Source organism: Esox lucius, chromosome 11 (assembly GCF_011004845.1).
Source record: "Esox lucius isolate fEsoLuc1 chromosome 11, fEsoLuc1.pri, whole genome shotgun sequence".
Lineage (NCBI taxonomy): Eukaryota > Metazoa > Chordata > Actinopteri > Esociformes > Esocidae > Esox > Esox lucius.
The window spans coordinates 24,016,594-24,036,586 of NC_047579.1; the positions used below are offsets into that span (position 1 = coordinate 24,016,594).

General features: G+C 41.3%; 2 protein-coding genes across 3 annotated transcripts in view; both read left to right on the forward strand.

The window, feature by feature from the left end:
* LOC117595221 (nuclear GTPase SLIP-GC-like) overlaps positions 1–19,993 on the forward strand; it is a 772,829-nt gene that overhangs the window by 657,822 nt on the left and 95,014 nt on the right. The window lies entirely within an intron of this gene.
* The window catches only part of nuggc.1 (nuclear GTPase, germinal center associated, tandem duplicate 1), a 54,041-nt gene continuing 45,052 nt past the window's right edge, over positions 11,005–19,993 (forward strand). The window contains exons 1-4 of one of the 2 annotated variants that reach the window (XM_034294999.1): positions 11,005–11,089; positions 17,659–17,740; positions 17,956–18,068; positions 18,384–18,935. In XM_034294999.1, coding sequence (XP_034150890.1) covers positions 18,872–18,935 — 64 coding nt within the window. In that variant the 5' untranslated portion in view covers positions 11,005–11,089; positions 17,659–17,740; positions 17,956–18,068; positions 18,384–18,871. Of the gene's footprint in view, positions 11,090–15,346; positions 15,366–17,658; positions 17,741–17,955; positions 18,069–18,383; positions 18,936–19,993 lie in introns of those variants that run through there. The other variant, XM_034295000.1, reaches the window with a different exon arrangement.

Consider the following 19,993-nt stretch of genomic DNA (forward strand, 5'->3'; position numbering starts at 1 on the left):
ATTAACATCATTAAAAACTGTGAAAATTGAGGTGATCCTGGGGGATTTTTATATGTACCTTGTGGAGAATCCTTCCCCCGCCTTACACTGCTACCAAAATGAAAGCAGACAAAAGTACAGGCTGCTAGCTGTACATTCGATCAGGGTGGGCCAATAATGCAATTGCTTTTCTGTGATTACCCAGATATTGCCTTGTATATTTGTATTTTGCACCAACATTTTTGGTGATAAATAGTTGTGGAACCAAATATGTGTGTATAGTGGCTATATAGTGTCTTGAGCTGAAGGAACATTTTAGTTCCTTGAAAATGTTTTCCTGGGACTAAAAGTTCCAGGAGCTTTTGGTGAAATTGTGGCTTAACTGTGTTGACTTGATTGGCTTTGCTTCAACTTTTATCTTGTTACATTTATCTTATTACATCACACAATATGCACTCCATGAAAACAAAATGTAGCCACTTCCATGTCCCTGCCTACCTACCACAACTATGCTTGTCATTCCACTGAACAAAGGTAACCGAAACTTTCAGGACGTCCACTGCCAACAGGGGTGAAGTACCCGGTGGCGGAATATGAACCTGTAAAAACCGGTTCCAGCTCAATGCACTCAGGCTCCATAAGAAAGGAATGTTTGATTATTACCTTGATCCACACGTCCTCCATATCCACAACGGTAACATGTGTTATACTGTGATGAGCACGTGTTCCCTTAATGTTTTTGAGCGTTGTATATGCTCACTTTTCAAAGAAGTTGGGACATGGGCAACAAAAGACTGGAAATAGTGTGTAATGCTAAAAAAACTAAACCTGGTGCAATATCACACATCTAATTAGATCAATTGGCAACAGGTCAGTAACATGGTATTAAAAGATCATTCCAGAGAGGATGGGTCGGTCAGAAGGGAGTATGGGGAGGGGTTCACCACTCGGTGAAAGAGTGCGTGGGCAAATAGTGCAACAATTTAATAATGTTTCTCAAGGTAAAATTGCGAATACAATACGTTGCTGCATCCACCAATGCAGGTTGAAACTCTACCATACAAAGAAGAAACCATATACAACTGTAAATAACCGGATCCAGAATGGCCACTGCCTTCTCTGGGCCTGAGCCCATTTTAGATGGACTGAGGGGGAGTGGAATACTGTCCTGTGGTCTGACTGTCATGGCTTCGGAAGGAAAAGGAGGAGAATGAGACAGAGGCAAGACTTCTTTGTGTTTTCTTTTAATAAATGTGAATAAACAAAGGCGAAGCGCAACAACGCTCTTTACAACAGCGAGACAATAACACACAAAGACAGGGGAAGCAGAGGGAACATATGTACTGGGGGGAATGATGAGGATGAGAACCAGGTGCGCTAAACAAGACACAGGTAAAATGCATAATGAGATGGGCGGTGGTGTCAGAAGGTCGGTGACGTCGAACGCTGGAGCCCGTCTGCTGCAGGGGGAGGTGAAGCAGCAGAGGGCGCAGTTGTCAAACTGACAAATTAAAATGTGAAATTATTTTTGGGAATCATGGACGCTGTGTCCTCCAGACTAAATAGGAGAGGGACCATCCAGCTTTTTATTAGCGCACAGTTCAAAAGCCAACAGCCGTGATGGTCTGGGGGTGCATTTGTGCACAAGGCATGGGTGACTTGCACATCTGTGAAGGCACCATTGATGCTGAACAATATAAACAGGGTTAGAAGCAACATATGCTGCCATCAAGACAAAATCTTTTTCAGGGAAGGCCTTGCATATTTCAGCAAGACAATGCCAAACCACATTCTGCACGTATCATTACAGAATGGCTTCTTTGTAAGAGAGTTTGAGTGCTTAACTGTCCTGCCTGCAGTCCAGACCTGTCCACTATTGAAAACATTTGGCAATCCTATATCATGCAAGAATGAGAATACATTTCAATTTCAAAACTACTGCAACTGGTCTCCTAGGTTTCCCAAATGCTTACGAAGTATTGATACAAGAAGAGGAGATGCAACAAAGTGCTAAAAATGCCCCTCTGGCAACTTTTTTTAAACGTGTTGCTCGCATCAAATTCAGAATTTATGATGCAAGCTACACGTTTGCAAGCAACAATATTTGAAATGTTATCTTTGTACTATTTTCAATTGAATATAGGGATAAATGATTTGCTCATGATTTTATTCTGTTTTTATTTGCATTTTACGCAGCATCCCAACCTTTATTGGAACAGGGTTGTTGATTATAAATTAAGTCTACAACACAACAAAATGTGGAGAGAAAAAAGGCACTGTACATTGTGCTTTGCAAAAGTGTTCAGACCCCAGACCAATTCTCATACACTGCGTGCACAATTATTAGGCAAATCGTTTTTCTCAAGATTTATTTAATTGTTGAACAATCACATTGCTTTATGTCAATCCAAAATATTATTGAACCTCAAACCTGAATGTTAAACAAAAGAAAAGTTAGTTTTGATCTTTCTCAGGGGAATACATAAGAATGCAGAATTATTAGGCAACAATTGTTGTGCAGAATTATTAGGCAACTAATTAAATTAATAATTTCTCAAAAATGTTATAAATTTGAGCATTTTAATGAGTGAAATAAGTATTCGACCCCTCTGCAAAACATGATTTATTACTTGGTGGCATTACCCTTGTTGGCATTCACAGAGGTCAGACTAAGTTTGTACACATCTCAGGAGGGATTTTGTCCCACTCCTCTTTCCAGATCTTCTCCAAGTCATTAAGGTTTTGAGGCTGATGTTGGTTAACTCGAACCTTCAGCTCCCTCCACAGATTTTCTATGGGATTAAGGTCTGGAGACTGGCTAGGCCACTCCAGGACCTTAATGTGCTTCTTCTTGAGCCAGTCCTTTGTTGCCTTGGACGTTTGTTTTGGGTAATTGTCAGGCTGGAATACCCATCCATGACCCATTTTCAATGCCCTGGCTGAGGGAAGGATGTTCTCACCCAAGATTTGACGGTACACGGCCCGTCCATTGTCCCTCTTATGCGGGGAAGTTGTCCTGTCCCCTTAGCAGAAAAACACACCCAAAGCATGTTTCCATCTCCATGTTTGATGGTGGGGATGGTGTTCTTGGGGTCATTCCTTGAGTTGATGCCAAAGAGCTCGATTTTGGTCTCATCTGACCACAACACTTTCACCCAGTTCTGCTCTGAATCATTCAGATGTACACTGGAAAACTTCAGAGAGGCCTGAACGTGTTTTCTTGAGCAGGGGGATGCTGCAGGATTTCAGTCATTCACGGCGTAGTGTGTTACCAATTGTTTTCTTGATGACTATGATCCCAGCTGCCTTGATCTTCCCGTGTAGTTCTGGGCTGAGTCCTTACCATTCTCATGATCATTGCATCTCCACGAGGTGAGATCTTGCATAGAGACCCAGACCTAGGGTGACTGACAGTTCCTTTGTGTTTCTTCCATTTGCGAATAATCGCACCAATTGTTGTCACCTTCTCACCAAGCTGCCTGACGATGGTCTTGTAGCCCATTCCAGCCTTGTGTTGGTCTACAATCTTGTCCCTGACATCCTTGGACAGCTCTTTGGTCTTGGCCATGGTGGAGAGTTTGGAATCTGATTGATTGATTACTTCTGTGGAGAGGTTTCTTTTATACAGGTAACAAGCTGAGATTAGGAGCACTCCCTTTAAGTTCCTTTGAAACAAGGGAAGGGTTCACTAATGAACATTAGCTTCACTAAGTTGGGTAAAGAGGACTGTGAAAATTGCTTAAGGCAAGATCAGAGCAGAGCACCAGGCTGAAACCAACATTGAGGAATGTCACCCCTGTCAAAAGTGAGAGGAGCACAAGAGGAGAGCAGAGAGAGGAAGGCATCACTACAAGTTGGATGCAGAAAGGGAAAAGTATGATGACCTCTCAATCTGCAGTGTTCACCTCCAGAAAGTCGTAATCCTGCCCCGAATGCCTGGGGTGAAGACTGCAGTCTTTACTAAACGCATCTCTCAAAATCAATCAATCAATCAAAATGTATTTATAAAGCGCTTTTTACAACAGCAGTTGTCACAAAGTGCTTTACAGAGACACCCGGCCTTAAACCCCAAGGAGCAAACAACAGTAGTGTTGAATTTCAGTGGCTAGGAAAAACTCCCTAAGAAGGTCGAATTTTAGGAAGAAACCTAGAGAGGACCCAGGCTCAGAGGTGTGACCAGTCCTCTTCTGGCTGTGCCGGGTGAGCTATTAAGAGTCTAATTGGAATAATAAATACATTTCTCCTGGCTAAATCCAGAGTATATTCGATTTTAGACTAGGTCAGAAGTATGACCAGGTGGACAAGGACAGGAACAGCAACGGTCCCCCCAAACCAGGTAATCCGCAGGTGTGGACCAGGACCTCATCTCCTTCTAAAATTAAAAATTGGAGGAAACTGAGAAAAGTTAGTAGTACATCCCTCATGTCCCCCAGCACAATAATATAGCAGCGTAACACCTTGGAAACTGAGACGGGGGGGTCCGGTGACACTGTGGCCCTACCCGGGGGAGGCCCCGGACAGGGCCCAACAGGCAAGAAATCAATCCAACCACATTGCCAGGCATCAACCAAAGGGACACCCACCAACCGCAACCCCCCTGAATGAGGGCCGAGTATTGCTAGCAGCGTACAGCCCAACTGCACAAGTGCGCAATAGAGAGTCAACAACAAGCCAGTGACTCTTCCCCCGAAGGGCATTGGAGGGAGGGCATCCCAGTGGCGACGAGAGCCCACCTGGCAAGACAGCAAGGGTGGACAGTATCAAGCCTACTGGTCACCTTCACGCCCCCGGGCCAGGCTACACCTAATTATAAACCGTGCTGTAGAGATGAGTTTTTAGTAGACACTTGAAAGTTTGCACTGAGTTTGCATTTCTAACCTTAATTGGCAGATCATTCCACAGGAGTGGAGCTCTATGAGAAAAGGCCCTGCCGCCAACTGTTTGTTTAGAAATTCTAGGTACAATTAAAAGGCCTGCATCTTGCGATCTAAGGTTACGTGTAGGTATGTATGGCTGGATCATTTCAGCAAGGTAAGTAGGAGCAAGTCCATGTATGGATTTATAGGTTAAGAGTAAAACCTTAAAATCAGCCCTAACCCTAACAGGCAGCCAATGTAAGGATGCCAGGACAGGAGTAATGTGTTCAAATTTTTTTGTTCTAGTTAGGATTCTAGCAGCTGTGTGCAGCACTAATTGAAGTTTATTTATTAATTTGTCTGGATAACCAGAGAGAAGAGCATTGCAGTAATCTAATCTCTGCCTTCCATGAGACCTTCGCCAGTGTAGGGAATAAATCATCTTCCAAGAACAGCATTTCAGTAATTATGGCACAAAGGCATTGCTGGAAGGAGGCCGGAGGAGGTGGCATCGGCTTTTGTCACAGCTCTTAATCAGGAGCGGGATGTGAAACACAATTTACTGGGTTGACAATTGCCCCCCACAGAATAAGAACTGACGCCTCCTTACAACTTGAGGATAGGCCCCACTTGAGGATATAACTTTAAAGTATTTTGAACCAGGGCACACATTCATGAGCGCAGAAAGAGATGAGGAAGTAGCCTGGAGGTGCTGTCCTGGATTTTGAGGATTTTAAGAATGTCATTGCCTCCTTCAACTCTGGGAAATTCAATGTGGTGGAGAACCAGAGTCGAAACATGGAGACATGAAGGGCTGGCCACTCACTGGCTAAACTAAATAAGGCACCAAATCTGTCTGTCATGGCTGTTTTTTTGCTGAGGAGGGGATCAAGAGAGATGTTCTTCAAACTCTTGCATGATAAAAAGGAGTTCACATAATTGGACTTCCTCAGGAAGAAGGCAGCATTAGAGTTGTTACACTCTTAGAAATAAGGGTTCCAAAAGTGTCTTCTTGAAGGTTTGCTTCTGAACAACCCTTTTTTCAAGAAAGTGTTCTTCAAGGGTTTTTTGTAAATCTAAGCGTTTCATTAAGAACCATTTTCACCCCAAGAACCCTTTTTGGAAGAGTTCTTCAAGGATTGTTGAAATTATGGGTATTAGAAAATCCTCACCCTCAAATATTCAAATGTTTACCCATGTTTCAAATGGTATTTTAAATTGTGGATCTATGTGGAATCCCCTCAATCAAGTCATTTTACTTGTATTCTGCCATAGTTTCTTCACCATCAATACATGCCATACAATAGTTTTTAAAAATAATTTTTAGGGCATTTTAATGGGATAAAGGCATAGACGTGGTGGTGGTGGTGGTGGTGGGGGGGGGGGGGTGGTACCATGGAGCCCAGACTGGACTCCAACCCAGCCCACTGCTGAACAGACTCAGTCTTGTGGAATCCACTCAACCATTGAGCCACCAAATGTTTTAACTGATACGTCTCTCCAAGGTGAGATACATTGTGTGTAGGTGTTTTAGGCTGTGGAGAGACCTTAACACAGGGATCAACTCTTATTATGCAAGGGCTGGAGCCGGTTGGTTTTCTGTTCTACCTCATTGTTAATTGGACCTATCTAGTGTGTTAAGCCTGAATAAGTCCCTGATTAGAGGGTTGCAATGAACAAATTGAGTGGAACTGGGTTCGCAGGCCAGAGTTAATGAACTCTGCAATAGAGACAAGTGTTAAGTTTGTCTGTTGAAGATTTTTTAATATATGCTATACAACACTTAACTTTTCATGGGACTCCCTCCCCCAGCTCTCTCTCTCCACCTTTCCTGTCTGTCTCTACTGTCTCTATCCCATTAAAGCATGGAAATGCCCTTAAAAAGAACAGGTGTTTTTATAAAGATGGGTAAGAATACAATGCATATATTTAATGTGCTTCATAAATCTACGCCAAGCTTAATCCATGTCTGGGAAACTGGCTGAATGTGTTGCATAAGATTCTATTCTACCAATGATTTGTAAGCGACACTTTCACATGTACCATGCAGAGGGACCAGAACCACTTAGGACATATAGGAATTTAAACTACTACCCCAGCAATTAGAAAAGCATGCAGGCTTAGAGGTTTTGTTTGTCTTCACAACTACACTAATAAGCCACTCCAACAGAGAGTGTTTCAAAGAGCAGGTCGTCACACGTCCTCTACAAAACAGGTGTGCTATATCAATAGTGATTACTTTGGTACCCTTGCTTACGGATTTTCCCCACCCCTTCAGATGGTGTAATGCATTATCCATGCCAGTGTTGCCCTATTAAAACCAGAACACAGAAGAAATATCTGAAGCATTTTGAATTGTATCATCAAAGTGAGATCATTTTCGTTGTTGAATGAGGCCACAATTGACGCCCCAGTAAATATACAAAACTCTCATCACTCCGAAAATATGCACGACAAAACAACAGGAAAACACTAAAGGTTGGAAGACAGGGTCATTGGACCCTGCATTACTTTGTTGTTTGTAAATGGCTTGGTGCTTCATCTGGTGTAGTAAGTGGACCTTGGCATGATACTAACTGTCTTTTTTTTGCTGGAAATTACATGAATTCATCTGCTGAGGGCAGCCTAATGTGCCTGGCTTTTGCCCTGCCATGTTACTGATTCCACTGGTCCTATGCTCACTTTATGTTGGGTTTACAATATGATCTATGAGATTAATTATTTTTCCTTCATCTGTAGAGTACAATATGATCCTTGGTAGAACACTCAGAACACAAGTGGGTAATATATGAAACCCTATTTTATTCAATTTTTAGAGCCCCTGGATGAGTCCTTGATGAAACCCAATGAATATAAATGAACCCCTTGGGTGGGGTCTGGTAAGCAACCTTAGAAGGTAATGGGTTCTTGATAGAACCCCCAGAGAGAATACTGGGTGAAACAATCACACCATAGAACGGTTCTCTGTAGAACCTCACACAAGGGTTCTAGGTAGAACCCTTAGAAAAGGGTTCCCGTTGGAACATTTATAAAAGGTTCTACAATGAACCAAAAAGGGTTCTCCCATGGGGACAAAAAAAAAAGAACCCAAAATGGTTCTATTTAGCCCCTTTATTTCTAAGAGTGTAGAGACTGTACTTACCCTTGCCAGTTGAGCGTGGGGCATTCTGACCCTGATTTGGTTTCAGGAACCAGAGCAAGATGAAGGGTGATGAGGAGAGAAAGAAGGTAGAGTGTACCCATGACCTGCTTAGACACCAAGTAACCTTTCCCTTTTATGATAGCTGGTTGTTGTACAGTAGGGAGCACTGTTCTGTTCTATACCTGTTAGTGGGAGGGCTCTTTGACACTGTTCTGTTCTATACCTGTTAGTGGGAGGGCTCTTTGACACTGTTCTGTTCTGTACCCGTTAGTGGGAGGGCTCTTTGACACTGTTTTGTTCCATACCTGTTAGTGGGAGGGATCTTTGACACTGTTCTGTTCTATACCTGTTAGTGGGAGGGATCTTTGACACTGTTCTGTTCTATACCTGTTAGTGGGAGGGCTCTTTGACACTGTTCCGATCTATACCTGTTAGTGGGAGGGCTCTTTGACACTGTTCTGATCTATACCTGTTAGTGGGGGGGGGGCTCTTTGAAACTGTTTTGTTCTATACCTGTTAGTGGGAGGGCTCTTTGACACTGTTCTGTTCCATACCTGTTAGTGGGGGGGCTCTTTGACACTGTTCTGTTCTATACCTGTTAGTTGGAGGGCTCTTTGACAATGTTCTGATCTATACCTGTTAGTGGGAGGGCTCTTTGACACTGTTCTGTTCCATACCTGTTAGTGGGGGGGCTCTTTGACACTGTTCTGTTCTATACCTGTTAGTTGGAGGGCTCTTTGACACTGTTCTGTTCTATACCTGTTAGTTGGAGGGCTCTTTGACACTGTTCTGTTCCATACCTGTTAGTGGGGGGGCTCTTTGACACTGTTCTGTTCTATACCTGTTAGTTGGAGGGCTCTTTGACACTGTTCTGTTCTATACCTGTTAGTGGAAGGGCTATTTGGCTTCTGCTGTTCTTTCCTGACTTCTCCTGTCAATTCGCCCACCCTGTGTGTACAGACAAATTAGAATTATGATCTCAAATTTCATCCCAACATATGAGCCCCGCAGAGATACATATATTGGTGGAATCTTATCAAATTTGCTGTTTGAAATCTAAATAAAGCATCAGGTTTAATTCTAAATCCATTAAACCAGTCGTCCAGGAAATCTACCCAATTTCTTTATGTCCAGTCCCCCAGGACTCCACCCCTTTCTTCTTGTCCAGTCCCCCAGGACTCCACTCCTTTCTTCTTGTCCAGTCCCCCAGGACTCCGCCCCTTTCTTCTTGTCCAGTCTCCCAGGACTCCACCCTGTAATATTTTCATCCTGTCCCGTCCCCCAGCACTCCACTCTTTTACCTCTTCTTCCTGTCCAGTGACCTCTGTGTGGCAGCTGATAGAACTCTGTCCTTAGGGGTTCCTTCCTTGACAGACAACATACCAAAGAGTTTTTAAGTATTTAAAGAAACACAGTAGCAGGGGTGCCTCATGTATTCTGTTGAAAAATCTGCAGGTGCTCTTTGGAAGGAACAGTAGACAAAAACTAAAAGGAGAAATAACCATAACAGTGTACTTCGTGGTATAGTGGATCTAAATGAAGGCACAAGGATTTTTGGAAAATGTAAAATCATTTTTTAGGGGCTAAGGTAATGGTAAGCACTAACACGTTTCGGCTACTGCTATCATCAGAGTGTTTGGAATAGTGCAAGAGAGACACATAAATTGCCAATGAAAACCTGTGTCAAAATGACTAGTTGGCATCGTCCCTCTCAATCACTATGGGACCAGCTTTACAGAAATAACCAACAGCATTTATTGAATATTAATACAAAACTAGAAGAACATCTCAATCTATATGAAATCACATTTAACATGGTTCAGAAAAAAGGAATAGGAGCAATAGAAAAGGAGAGAAGTCAATGTCCTTGTATAAACATGGATAAGTGGTACCTTTAAGAGAATATATTAAACATTTCGCATGCTGCTTCAGCCGTTTTAATTTCTCACCATCCCTGGAATCTAACAACATTACCTCAGTGCCAGAAACCTGTTCTGTCACATCAATGTTATCCTTCCAAATAATGTGTAGCCATAGGATAGTTCAGATTGCCTACCTGTCCAGAATGTCCTATCTGCTACTCTGTCCCTCAGACTCCTCTTAGTGAGACCGATATAGAAGAACCACAGGTGCACTCTAGGCCATGTTACCATGAATACCTGAGGCACTCCTGCTACTGTGTTTCTTCCAAGAGAAGTGAAACATGTTTTTGGTTTTGGGATGAAGCCTGTGTTTTGACCACAAACCTGTCATGAGTGGATTAATGGATTTAGGTCCTAGATTAGCAGTATGACGGGCACTCATGGATTCAGATGGGTGGGTGATTGTATACATGGGACATCTGTCTAAAATGCTGATGATGATCCCCACCTGTGGGTGTGTTGGAGAACATCTCTCTTTCAGTTTGTTAAAGATTCCCACCTGACTGGGAATATCACACACATTATCCCATTAAACTCAATACATTACAAGTTGAAAAAAGTGTGGGCCAAGGAGATTTCATTAGATTTCCTTCAGTTTGTCACATTCATTTTATAAAAGCACACAATGTTTTAATCAGTGAGCATGTTGCTGCACAACATGAAAAAACGAAATGCAGCAACTCACCTGTTCCCTCCTACCTACCACACCTCATATTTTCCTCCAATTCCTTGAAATGGAAACTGGAAGTCATATCTTGTTATTGCACACACCTGGTGTCCATTCCCTTGTTAGGTAACCCATTTAGTTCCTGTGTTCCTGGGCGTGTTTTGTGAGGTATTGTTCTATGTTTGGTGTTCTATAAAGAAGCTGTCTGCACGTTTACGGTTTGCGCTTTACGCTTGTACGCCCTTTACTTTATGCAATCTTTTCTGAAAAAATAGAAACCGCTACATTACCTCCCTCCCTGTGTTTGGCTCCCATTTTTTACGCACACCACGACACCGTGACTCACCCACTCACCTGTCTCCTCCCATCTACCACACCTCAGACTTTCCTCCATTTTCTCGAAATTGAAACTATAAGTTACAGCAAACCACAAGTAGTTGGACGATGATCAGTCTTGTTTAATATGTGTTAGCCATGACATACATGGACCATCATCATTATTTCTAGAACACCTATTGTCAATGTAAGTAGATACAGCATCCTCCTGCATGTCTATGTTCAGTTAGATTTTTTTGTAGCATTTTCCTTTGGTTACACTAATTTGACTTAATCAACAAATAATTCCATAGCTGTTCTGTTGTTTCAGTTCTGTTGGCAATGTTTCACAAGACAAAGTATTTCTGTCTTTATTTACGTTGTAGTTGAGAGCATGGCTTAATCCTTCATTGAAAGTTAGTTTTATTTTTGTCTGCCTGCTAAAGGCATGCTGAAATACCCTAAGTTCTTTAATCAGTAGTTACACACAAAAATGTGTTTAGTGTGGATCATCAGATTATTTTAAGACTTTGTCTTTTATGCTTTGAAAAATAAACAATTTTATTAATATTCTTGTTGCATGGACACAAAAACATCTGCCTATTCAGTGGGACCTTTTTGGCTTAACTTAATTTACACCGTCTGAGAAAACATTCACATTTAAAGCAACTTAAAGATCCTGGGCTAGATGTTTTCACCTTGTTGCTTGATTTGATCTAAGAGATGCAGTCCGGGCTGGATGTATAATATGTTTTTTGCATTTGGGTAACCATAATTCTTGTGTTACACACATCCTTTATAATTTACTACAAAAACAATTCTGCTACCAATCTGAACAATACAAAGCGAAACACATTTTCTGTCTTAACTGCTTGAATGATGTAGCCATTTGGTTTTAAATCCAAGCCACTGATTGTGATTGTTTGGCTTATTGAAATATATTGGACAAGGAGTTACGGTCCTCAAATAGGATCTGAAATTAGACCCCACCTTACACTGGTGTGCGTGACTCTAACAGCTAATCTGCCTTTGTAGTGTGATATCAGATCCTCAATTTGTTTCTGTAACCATGTCTACGTTCTGTCATCTGTGCTACAATGGGCCTGAAATGCTGACTGACAGTTGAATAGGTTGTATGATGCTTGGATCCTGACTAGATTTACATCATACAATTGTTAATCATACTTATTATTGTTTCCCTTAAGAACACCTCTAGTGACAGGATATGGATTTGGACACTGTTGTTGGTTTGTGACAGTCTCAGGTTGTAAGGTTAAAACAATATCAGGATGCTCATAGAAGGGTTTTGCATTCATCCAGGCTGTGAGATTAGCAGCGTAAGAGCAAACACAGTAGGTTCCATCCCTGCATTTTTCTCCAAACAAAAGGTCTGGGTCCGACGAAATCACCTCTAAGAAAAGTTTGGTTATGCACTACAATGACTATTTTCTTATGAGGAGCAGCTTGCACCGATATGTGGCAGGAGGCAAATCTGTTGTGTTGTAACACAACTTTGGATCTGTTCCATTATTAACTAATTTGAGTGTGTTCACTAGGTCTATAGGGGTGTACTGGAAACAGGAATCTGTTGTGTAAAGTTTAACAAACAATTGTACATATTGATAATGCCATATTATTGTAAGGGTAGATGGCCCTTGTCTATGTGGACTGGTAGATGAGTGGATCCTAGTATGCAACAACATTTTGTTGCACAATTTGGTCCTGAGATAACCCCAGGGGAATGTATCTGTTTTGGATACATTTAAATAGGTGCCACTGAGTATGACCCATTGTATCTCGTTACCCATGTCCTGCAGCCTAGAGCCTGGTTAAGCTCTTTAGAAGGATATGTTTTTATCTCTACTTTGGCTCTATGGGCTGATGTCACTATCAACCACATTACCCTGGACAGCCTCTGTTGACTGAAACTGTGTACACATGTTATTGTGAGCTACTTCCCTGCGCCTGGCTCCTGTTTGTCGATAGACCGTGACATAACCTGAGTTCCCCAAACCAAAAAAATAGCTCTCAGTCTTCACGCTGAATGGTATGATCAAAGCCCATAGGTTATTTTATTAATGGACAGTTGGATTAGATTGGGTAGTTAGATACAGTTAGTTGTAGTTCCTTGTTAGTATTGTGTTTAAAATTAACTTTTTTTGGCTTGCATATGGCTTATATAATGCCTTTGATAACCACCAGGGATATAAAAGAGACCAGCCAAGGCTGGGTAGCTGCCATTTAACGGGTGCCACCTTGCATGAGATGTGAATGACTTCTGTGGCGAACATCAGTCCACAACTGGCTTTCTATAGCCTAGGGCATAGGGTAGCAAGCCTACAGACACTTTTTACTATCAGGGTTGATGTGAAATGTGTAATCCTATGGAGCTAGGCAAACAGATGGCTCATGTATAGCATTGGCCATTGTTTGGAAACTAATATTAAAAATCATTTCCTTTTTTTGTCATTGCTACTGACAAAAAAGGATAATTCAAGTTTTTATGCTGCTCTTGTGCTGCAAGTTCTCACCATAGGTTATCATCTCACAAAAGGACTGACGGGTTCATCCTAGCGTTGGAGTGCAAGGATTGAGATCCCAGGTTGGAGAGTCCCCCTGGAGGGTGGTTATAGAATTGTTACAATCTGACTGTTTTTATTCTATTGCATTTTTATATTTTTTATCACTGCAAAGCACATTGAATTTATTGTATGTATGAATTGTGCTATATAAATAAGCTTGCTTGCTTGTTTTGCTAGTCACTGGGGGTGGGCCGAGTGGCTGTGGGTCGGCGTGGAATCTATATGCAGTGTGGCTCGGTTTGGTGGAAGTGACAACAGGTGCACTGGAGAGGTTTTTTACTGGAATTGTCTGGCAGGTGTTGACCACATCCACACTTACCATCGCAAGAAGGTTTGTTGTGTCTTCCAGTACAGTCTCAAGAGCATGGAGGAAATACCAGGAGACGGGACCAGAGTGTGTAGGCAGTTCCTGGATGACAAAGACATTGATGCCATTAACTGGCTCTCAGGTTCCCCAGACCTGAATCCAAATGAGAACCTCTGGGACGTTATGTACTGTATCGGTGCATCTGACCCCGCCAAGTAGCGCCACAGGCATACCAGGGGCTCACTGATGCCCTGATCCCCCAAAACATCAACTGCTGTTTCATCGGGAGCATGCACAGACATTGTTGGGAGTGTATGCAGGCATGTAGGGGCCATACATGCTACTGAGTCACATTATGAGTTGCCGTGATGAAATTCATGCAAGTTAGAACAGCCTGTGATTTCAGTTGTTTACTTTGATTGTCAGTGTGAGTTTGAATCCAGCCCTCAATCAGTTGGTGATTTTGGTGCCCATTAACCATTGTTACATAATTTCATTCTTAACGAATTACACAGTGAAGTATGTATGAATGTACAGTGAAGATTTTCATCTTTAATATACTTACAGTGGGGAGAACAAATATTTGATACACTGCTGATTTTGCAGGTTTTCCCCATTTACAAAGCATGTACAAGTCTGTCATTTTTAACATAGGTACTCTTCAACTGTGAGTGATGGAATCTAAAACAAAAATCCAGAAAATCACATTGTATGATTATTAAGTAATTAATTAGCATTTTATTGCATAATATAAGTATTTGATACATCAGAAAAGCAGAACTTAATATTGGTACAGAAACCTTTGTTTGCAATTATAGTGATCATACGTTTTCTGTAGTTCTTGACCAGGTTGGCACACATTGTAGCAGGGATTTTGGCCCACTCCTCCATACAGACCTTCTGCAGATCCTTCAGGTTTCGGGGCTGTCACTGGGCAATACGGACTTTCAGCTCCCTCCAAAGATTTTCTATTGGGTTCAGGTCTGGAGACTGACTAGGCCACTCCAGGACCTTGAGATGCTTCTTACGGAGCCACTCCTTAGTTGCCCTGGCTGTGTGTTTCGGGTCGTTGTCATGCTGGAAGACCCAGCCATGACCCATCTTCAATGCTCTTACTGAGGGAAGGAGGTTGTTGGCCAAGATCTCACGATACATGGCCTCATCCATCCTCCCCTCAATACGGTGCAGTCGTCCTTCCCCTTTGCAGAAAAGCATCCCCAAAGATTGATGTTTCCACCTCCATGCTTCACAGTTGGGATGGTGTTCTTGGGGTTATACTCATCCTTCTTCTTCCTCCAAACACGGCTAGTGGAGTTTAGACCAAAAGGCTTTATTTTTGTCTCATCAGACCACATGACCTTCTCCCATTCCTCCTCTGGATCATCCAGATGGTCAGTGGCAAACTTCCGACGGGCCTGGACATGCGCTGGCTTGAGCAGGAGTACCTTGCATGCGCTGCAGGATTTTAATCCATGATGGCGTAGTGTGTTACTTAATGGTTTTCTTTTTTTTTCTCTTCAGGTCATTGACCAGGTCCAGCCGTGTAGTTCTTGGCTGATCCCTCACCTTCCTCATGATCATTGATGCCCCACGAGGTGAGATCTTGCATGGAGCCCCAGACCGAGGGAGTTTGACCGTCATCTTGAACTTCTTCCATTTTCTAATAATTGCGCCAACAGTTGTTGCCTTCTCACCAAGCTGCTTGCTTATTGTCCTGTAGCCCATCCCAGCCTTGTGCAGGTCTACAATTTAATCCCTGATGTCCTTACACACCTCTCTGGTCTTGGCAATTGTGGAGGGGTTGGAGTCTGTCTGTTTTTTTGTGTATGTGGACAGGTGTCTTTTATACAGGTAACGAGTTCAAACAGGTGCAGTTAATACAGGTAATGAGTGAAGAACAGGAGGGCTTCTTAAAGAAAAACAAACAGGTCTGTGAGAGCCAGAATTGTTACTGGTTGGTAGGTCATCTAATACTTATGTCATGCAATAAAATGCAAATTATTTATTTAAAAATCATACAATGTGATTTTCTGGATTTTTGTTGTATATTCCGTCTCTCACTGTTGAAGTGTACCTATGATAAAAATGACAGACCTCTACATGCTTTGTAAGTAGGAAAACCTGCAAAATCGGCAGTGTATCAAATACTTGTTCTCCCCACTGTACTTCATTGAGACCCGATGTTGTGATTTAAGTGTTGTAAAGTATTTGGTCACCTACAAACAAGCAAGATTTCTGGCTCTCACAGACGTGTAACTTCTTCTTTAAGAGGCTCCTCTGTCCTCCTCTCGTTACCTGTATTAATAGCACCTGTTTGAACTTGTTATCAGTATAAAGACACCTGTCCACAACCTCAAACAGTCACACTCCAAACTCCACTATGGCCAAGACCAAAGAGCTGTCAAAGGACACCAGAAACAAAATTGTAGACCTGCACCAGGCTGGGAAGACTGAATCTGCAATAGGTAAGCAGCTTGGTGTAAAGAAATCAACTGTGGGAGCAATTATAAGAAAATGGAAGACATATAAGACCACTGATAATCTCCTTCGATCCGGGGCTCCACTCAAGATCTCACCCCGTGGGGTCAAAATTATCACAAGAACGGTGAGCAAAAATCCCAGAACCACACGGGGGGACCTAGTGAATGACCTGCAGAGAGCTGGGACCAAAGTAACAAAGGCTACCATCAGTAACACACTATGCCGCCAGGGACTCAAATCCTGCAGTACCAGACATGTCCCCCTGCTTTAGCCAGTACTTATGTACCATCTGTACTTATGTCCCTTATGTCCAGGCCCGTCTGAGGTTTGCTAGAGAGCATTTGGATGGTCCAAAAGAGGATTGGGAGAATGTAATATGGTTAGATTAATCCAAAATAGAACTTTTTGGTAAAAACTAAACTTGTCGTGTTTGGAGGAGAAAGAATGCGGAGTATCGAAAGAACACCATACCTACTGTGAAGCATGGGGGTGGAAACATCATGCTTTGGGGCAGTTTTTCTGCAAAGGGACCAGGACGACTGATCCGTGTAAAGCAAAGAATGTATGGGGCCATGTATCGTGAGATTTTGAGTGAAAACCTCCTTCCATCAGCAAGGGCATTGAAATGAAACCTGGATGGGTCTTTCAGCATGACAATGATCCCAAACACACCGCCCAGGCAATGAAGGAGTGGCTTCATAAGAAGCATTTCAAGGTCCTGGAGTGGCCTAGCCAGTCACCAGATCTCAACCCCATAGAAAATCTTTGGAGGGAGTTGAATGTCTGTGTTGCCCAGCGACAGCCTCAAAACATCACTGCTCTATAGGAGATCAGCATGGAGGAATACCTTGTGAAGACTTACAGAAAATGTTTGACCTCTGTCATTGCCAAAAAAGGGTATATAAAAAAGTATTGAGATTAACTTTTGTTATTGACCAAATACTTATTTTCCACCATAATTGACCAATAAATTCATGAAAAATCCTACAATGTGATTTATGGATTGTTTTTTTCTCATTTTGTCTCTCATAGTTGAAGTGTACCTATGATGAAAATTACAGGCCTCTCACATCTTTTTAAGTGGGAGAACCTGCACAATCGGTGGCTGACTAAATACTTTTTTGCCCCACTGTAAATACAACAAACTAGAATTACAACTGTGAAAAAAACTTCAAAACCAGAACCTAGCAGTATAGGTTTTGAGAAAAATAATAATAATCCTGTCTCCATAAATTCATTTATATTGAAGTGAAATCCAACATTCTCTTCAAAAGTCTCTGTGCTTCCTACTATATTTTGAATATTTGATTAGAACATGTATTGTCAACATACTACTATTACTATGTAGCAAATGTTTTTACAAATCATCTTTTTATCTTAATTAAACTGTATTTATTCTGTTCATAGTGAATTGTCATGGCGTCATCGGATTTTGTCAGAGACATATTAACAAAGTGGGACCTCAGTCAATGGATTAAAAATTTTGAAGGTGAAAATGTTTATTTATTTATACATTGTATACTAAGTTGTATAATAATAGTAGTAGTAGAAGTGTGGTACTAGTAATGTTTTAATATGAATTAATATAATTGTATATTGCATTATTATACATTAGTACTGTAATGATATCAACTCAAGAGTAAGCACAGGTGTATTTGTTAATCTCAATGTTAGTCTTTTTAATATATTTTTCCTGAATTTCAGAGGAAGAAATAGATGAAGAAGGTTTTCTCTTACTCGAAGAGAAAGAATTCATTAACTTGATCCCAAAAATAGGACCACGGACAAAATTTGCTCACAAACACAAACTTCTAAAGGTATAGATAACAAATTATAGGAATTTTAACAAAAGTTTACGGAAAAGACAGTGACCAGGTTTTACGTGTGTATCTGTAAGTGTAGGGTAAATAGTTTGCATTCATTCTTATCTGAGTAAATCCACTGCACCAGCCTATATTTTTCAGCCTACAAATGTCTTAGCGTATTACAGGAAACTGTATGTTACAGCAAAAGGTTAGTTTTTCCAACTACAGCCTAAATTAGAATACATTAGATTCAACTAAACATTATTGTACTTCAATTATTCATTGCCTTACAAGTGTCTCGGCATGTCTCGTGTTTTTTAATTGCAGGAACAGAACAAACACAGCAATGTTGATGAGAACTTTGAAGTGGCCACGACGTCAACAGCTTCCATTAACGCAGCCAAGAGTTCCTCAGGAAATGTACTTTTTACCTATAACTATTTACATTAATCCTCACCCCTAAAGGACATATTTTATATTACAAAGCACAATTATTATTTAGATCAACCTACACACCTTTGTATGATCGTAGTTCTCCAAATAGCTATATCACAAAGATACAACAAGTCATGTAAATAACCTCATCTGCAGGATGATTTCCTCTTTGATTGTGGGAAGGCCACATAATACACATTGCAATTTTTTTATATTAATGTTTGTGCATGAAGGCATTTCTATCACCATCTCACATAATAAGGATTACAATTTCAGAAATATTGCAACATCACACAGGACTTAACTGATCACGTTTTATTCCATTAAGAGGATGGATGTTTTTGTTTGTGTTGTAAGTTTTGTAAAATGATGCCTTCACCATGATGATCATTTACTTGTTTCTTCAGAGTATTCCCTCAACCAGTGTGGATAAACTTCTTTCAGGTAAAAAGCACAGTCAATCAATCAAATACATTTCATGAAAACACTTTTAAATCAGCAGTTCTCCAAAACTGCTCATCCAGACACCCAGCCGAAATCCCCAAAGAGCAAGCAACAAAAAGAAATTGATGCACATTTGCTACAGAACACTCCATTGGAGGGTCGGAAACTACACTGAAAAAAATTATAAACGCAACACTTTTGTTTTTGCCCCCATTTATCATGAGCTGAACTCAAAGATCTAAGACTTTCTCTATGTACACAAAAGGCCTATTTCTCTCAAATATTGTTAACAAATCCATCTAAATCTGTGTTAGTGAGCACTTCTCCTTTGCCGAGATAATACATCCACCTCACAGGTGTGGCATATCAAGATGCTGATTAGACAGCATAATTATTGCACAGGTGTGGCTTAGGCTGGCCACAATAAAAGGCCAAAAACAAAATTGTTATAATTTTGTTCAGTGTAGAAAGAAACCTAGAGTGGAGCTAGACTCTTAGGGTTGGCCAGTCCTCTTCTGGCTGTGTTGGTTGAATATTATAAGAGTACATGACCTTGTAGGGACACATTAATATTTCGGGTCACTAAATACAATATTTTAGGTCACTAAATACATGTGAGCTTAAGCAGAATCCAGATCAGCTGCACATCTAGGTGAACAAGGACAGGGACAACCAGGTGGGTTGTGGGCAGTGACAACAGGAATTGTCAGGCAGAAAGTAGATCTGCAGCACAACTAGTAGGACTTTTACAGGGAAAGCTAGGAGTCGTCAGTCTAGGTAGTCCTGAGGCGTGGTCCAAAAGCTCAAGTCCTCCTAAAATTGAACAGGACACCAGAAAAATTAAACGTATAAAAAAATTGAACAGGACACCAAAACTTTGATTTGAAATCATTTTGACTGGAACTCACACAAAGCTATTCTCCAATGGCTAGAGAGGATCTCCAAGAGATTTTCTTAGACAACTGTCAGTATCAGAAATGTCTACTATTACGAACTTATGGCATTGTCCTCAATAACCTTTTGTGAATGCTGTCGTATTGATTTGAGTATTCATATAA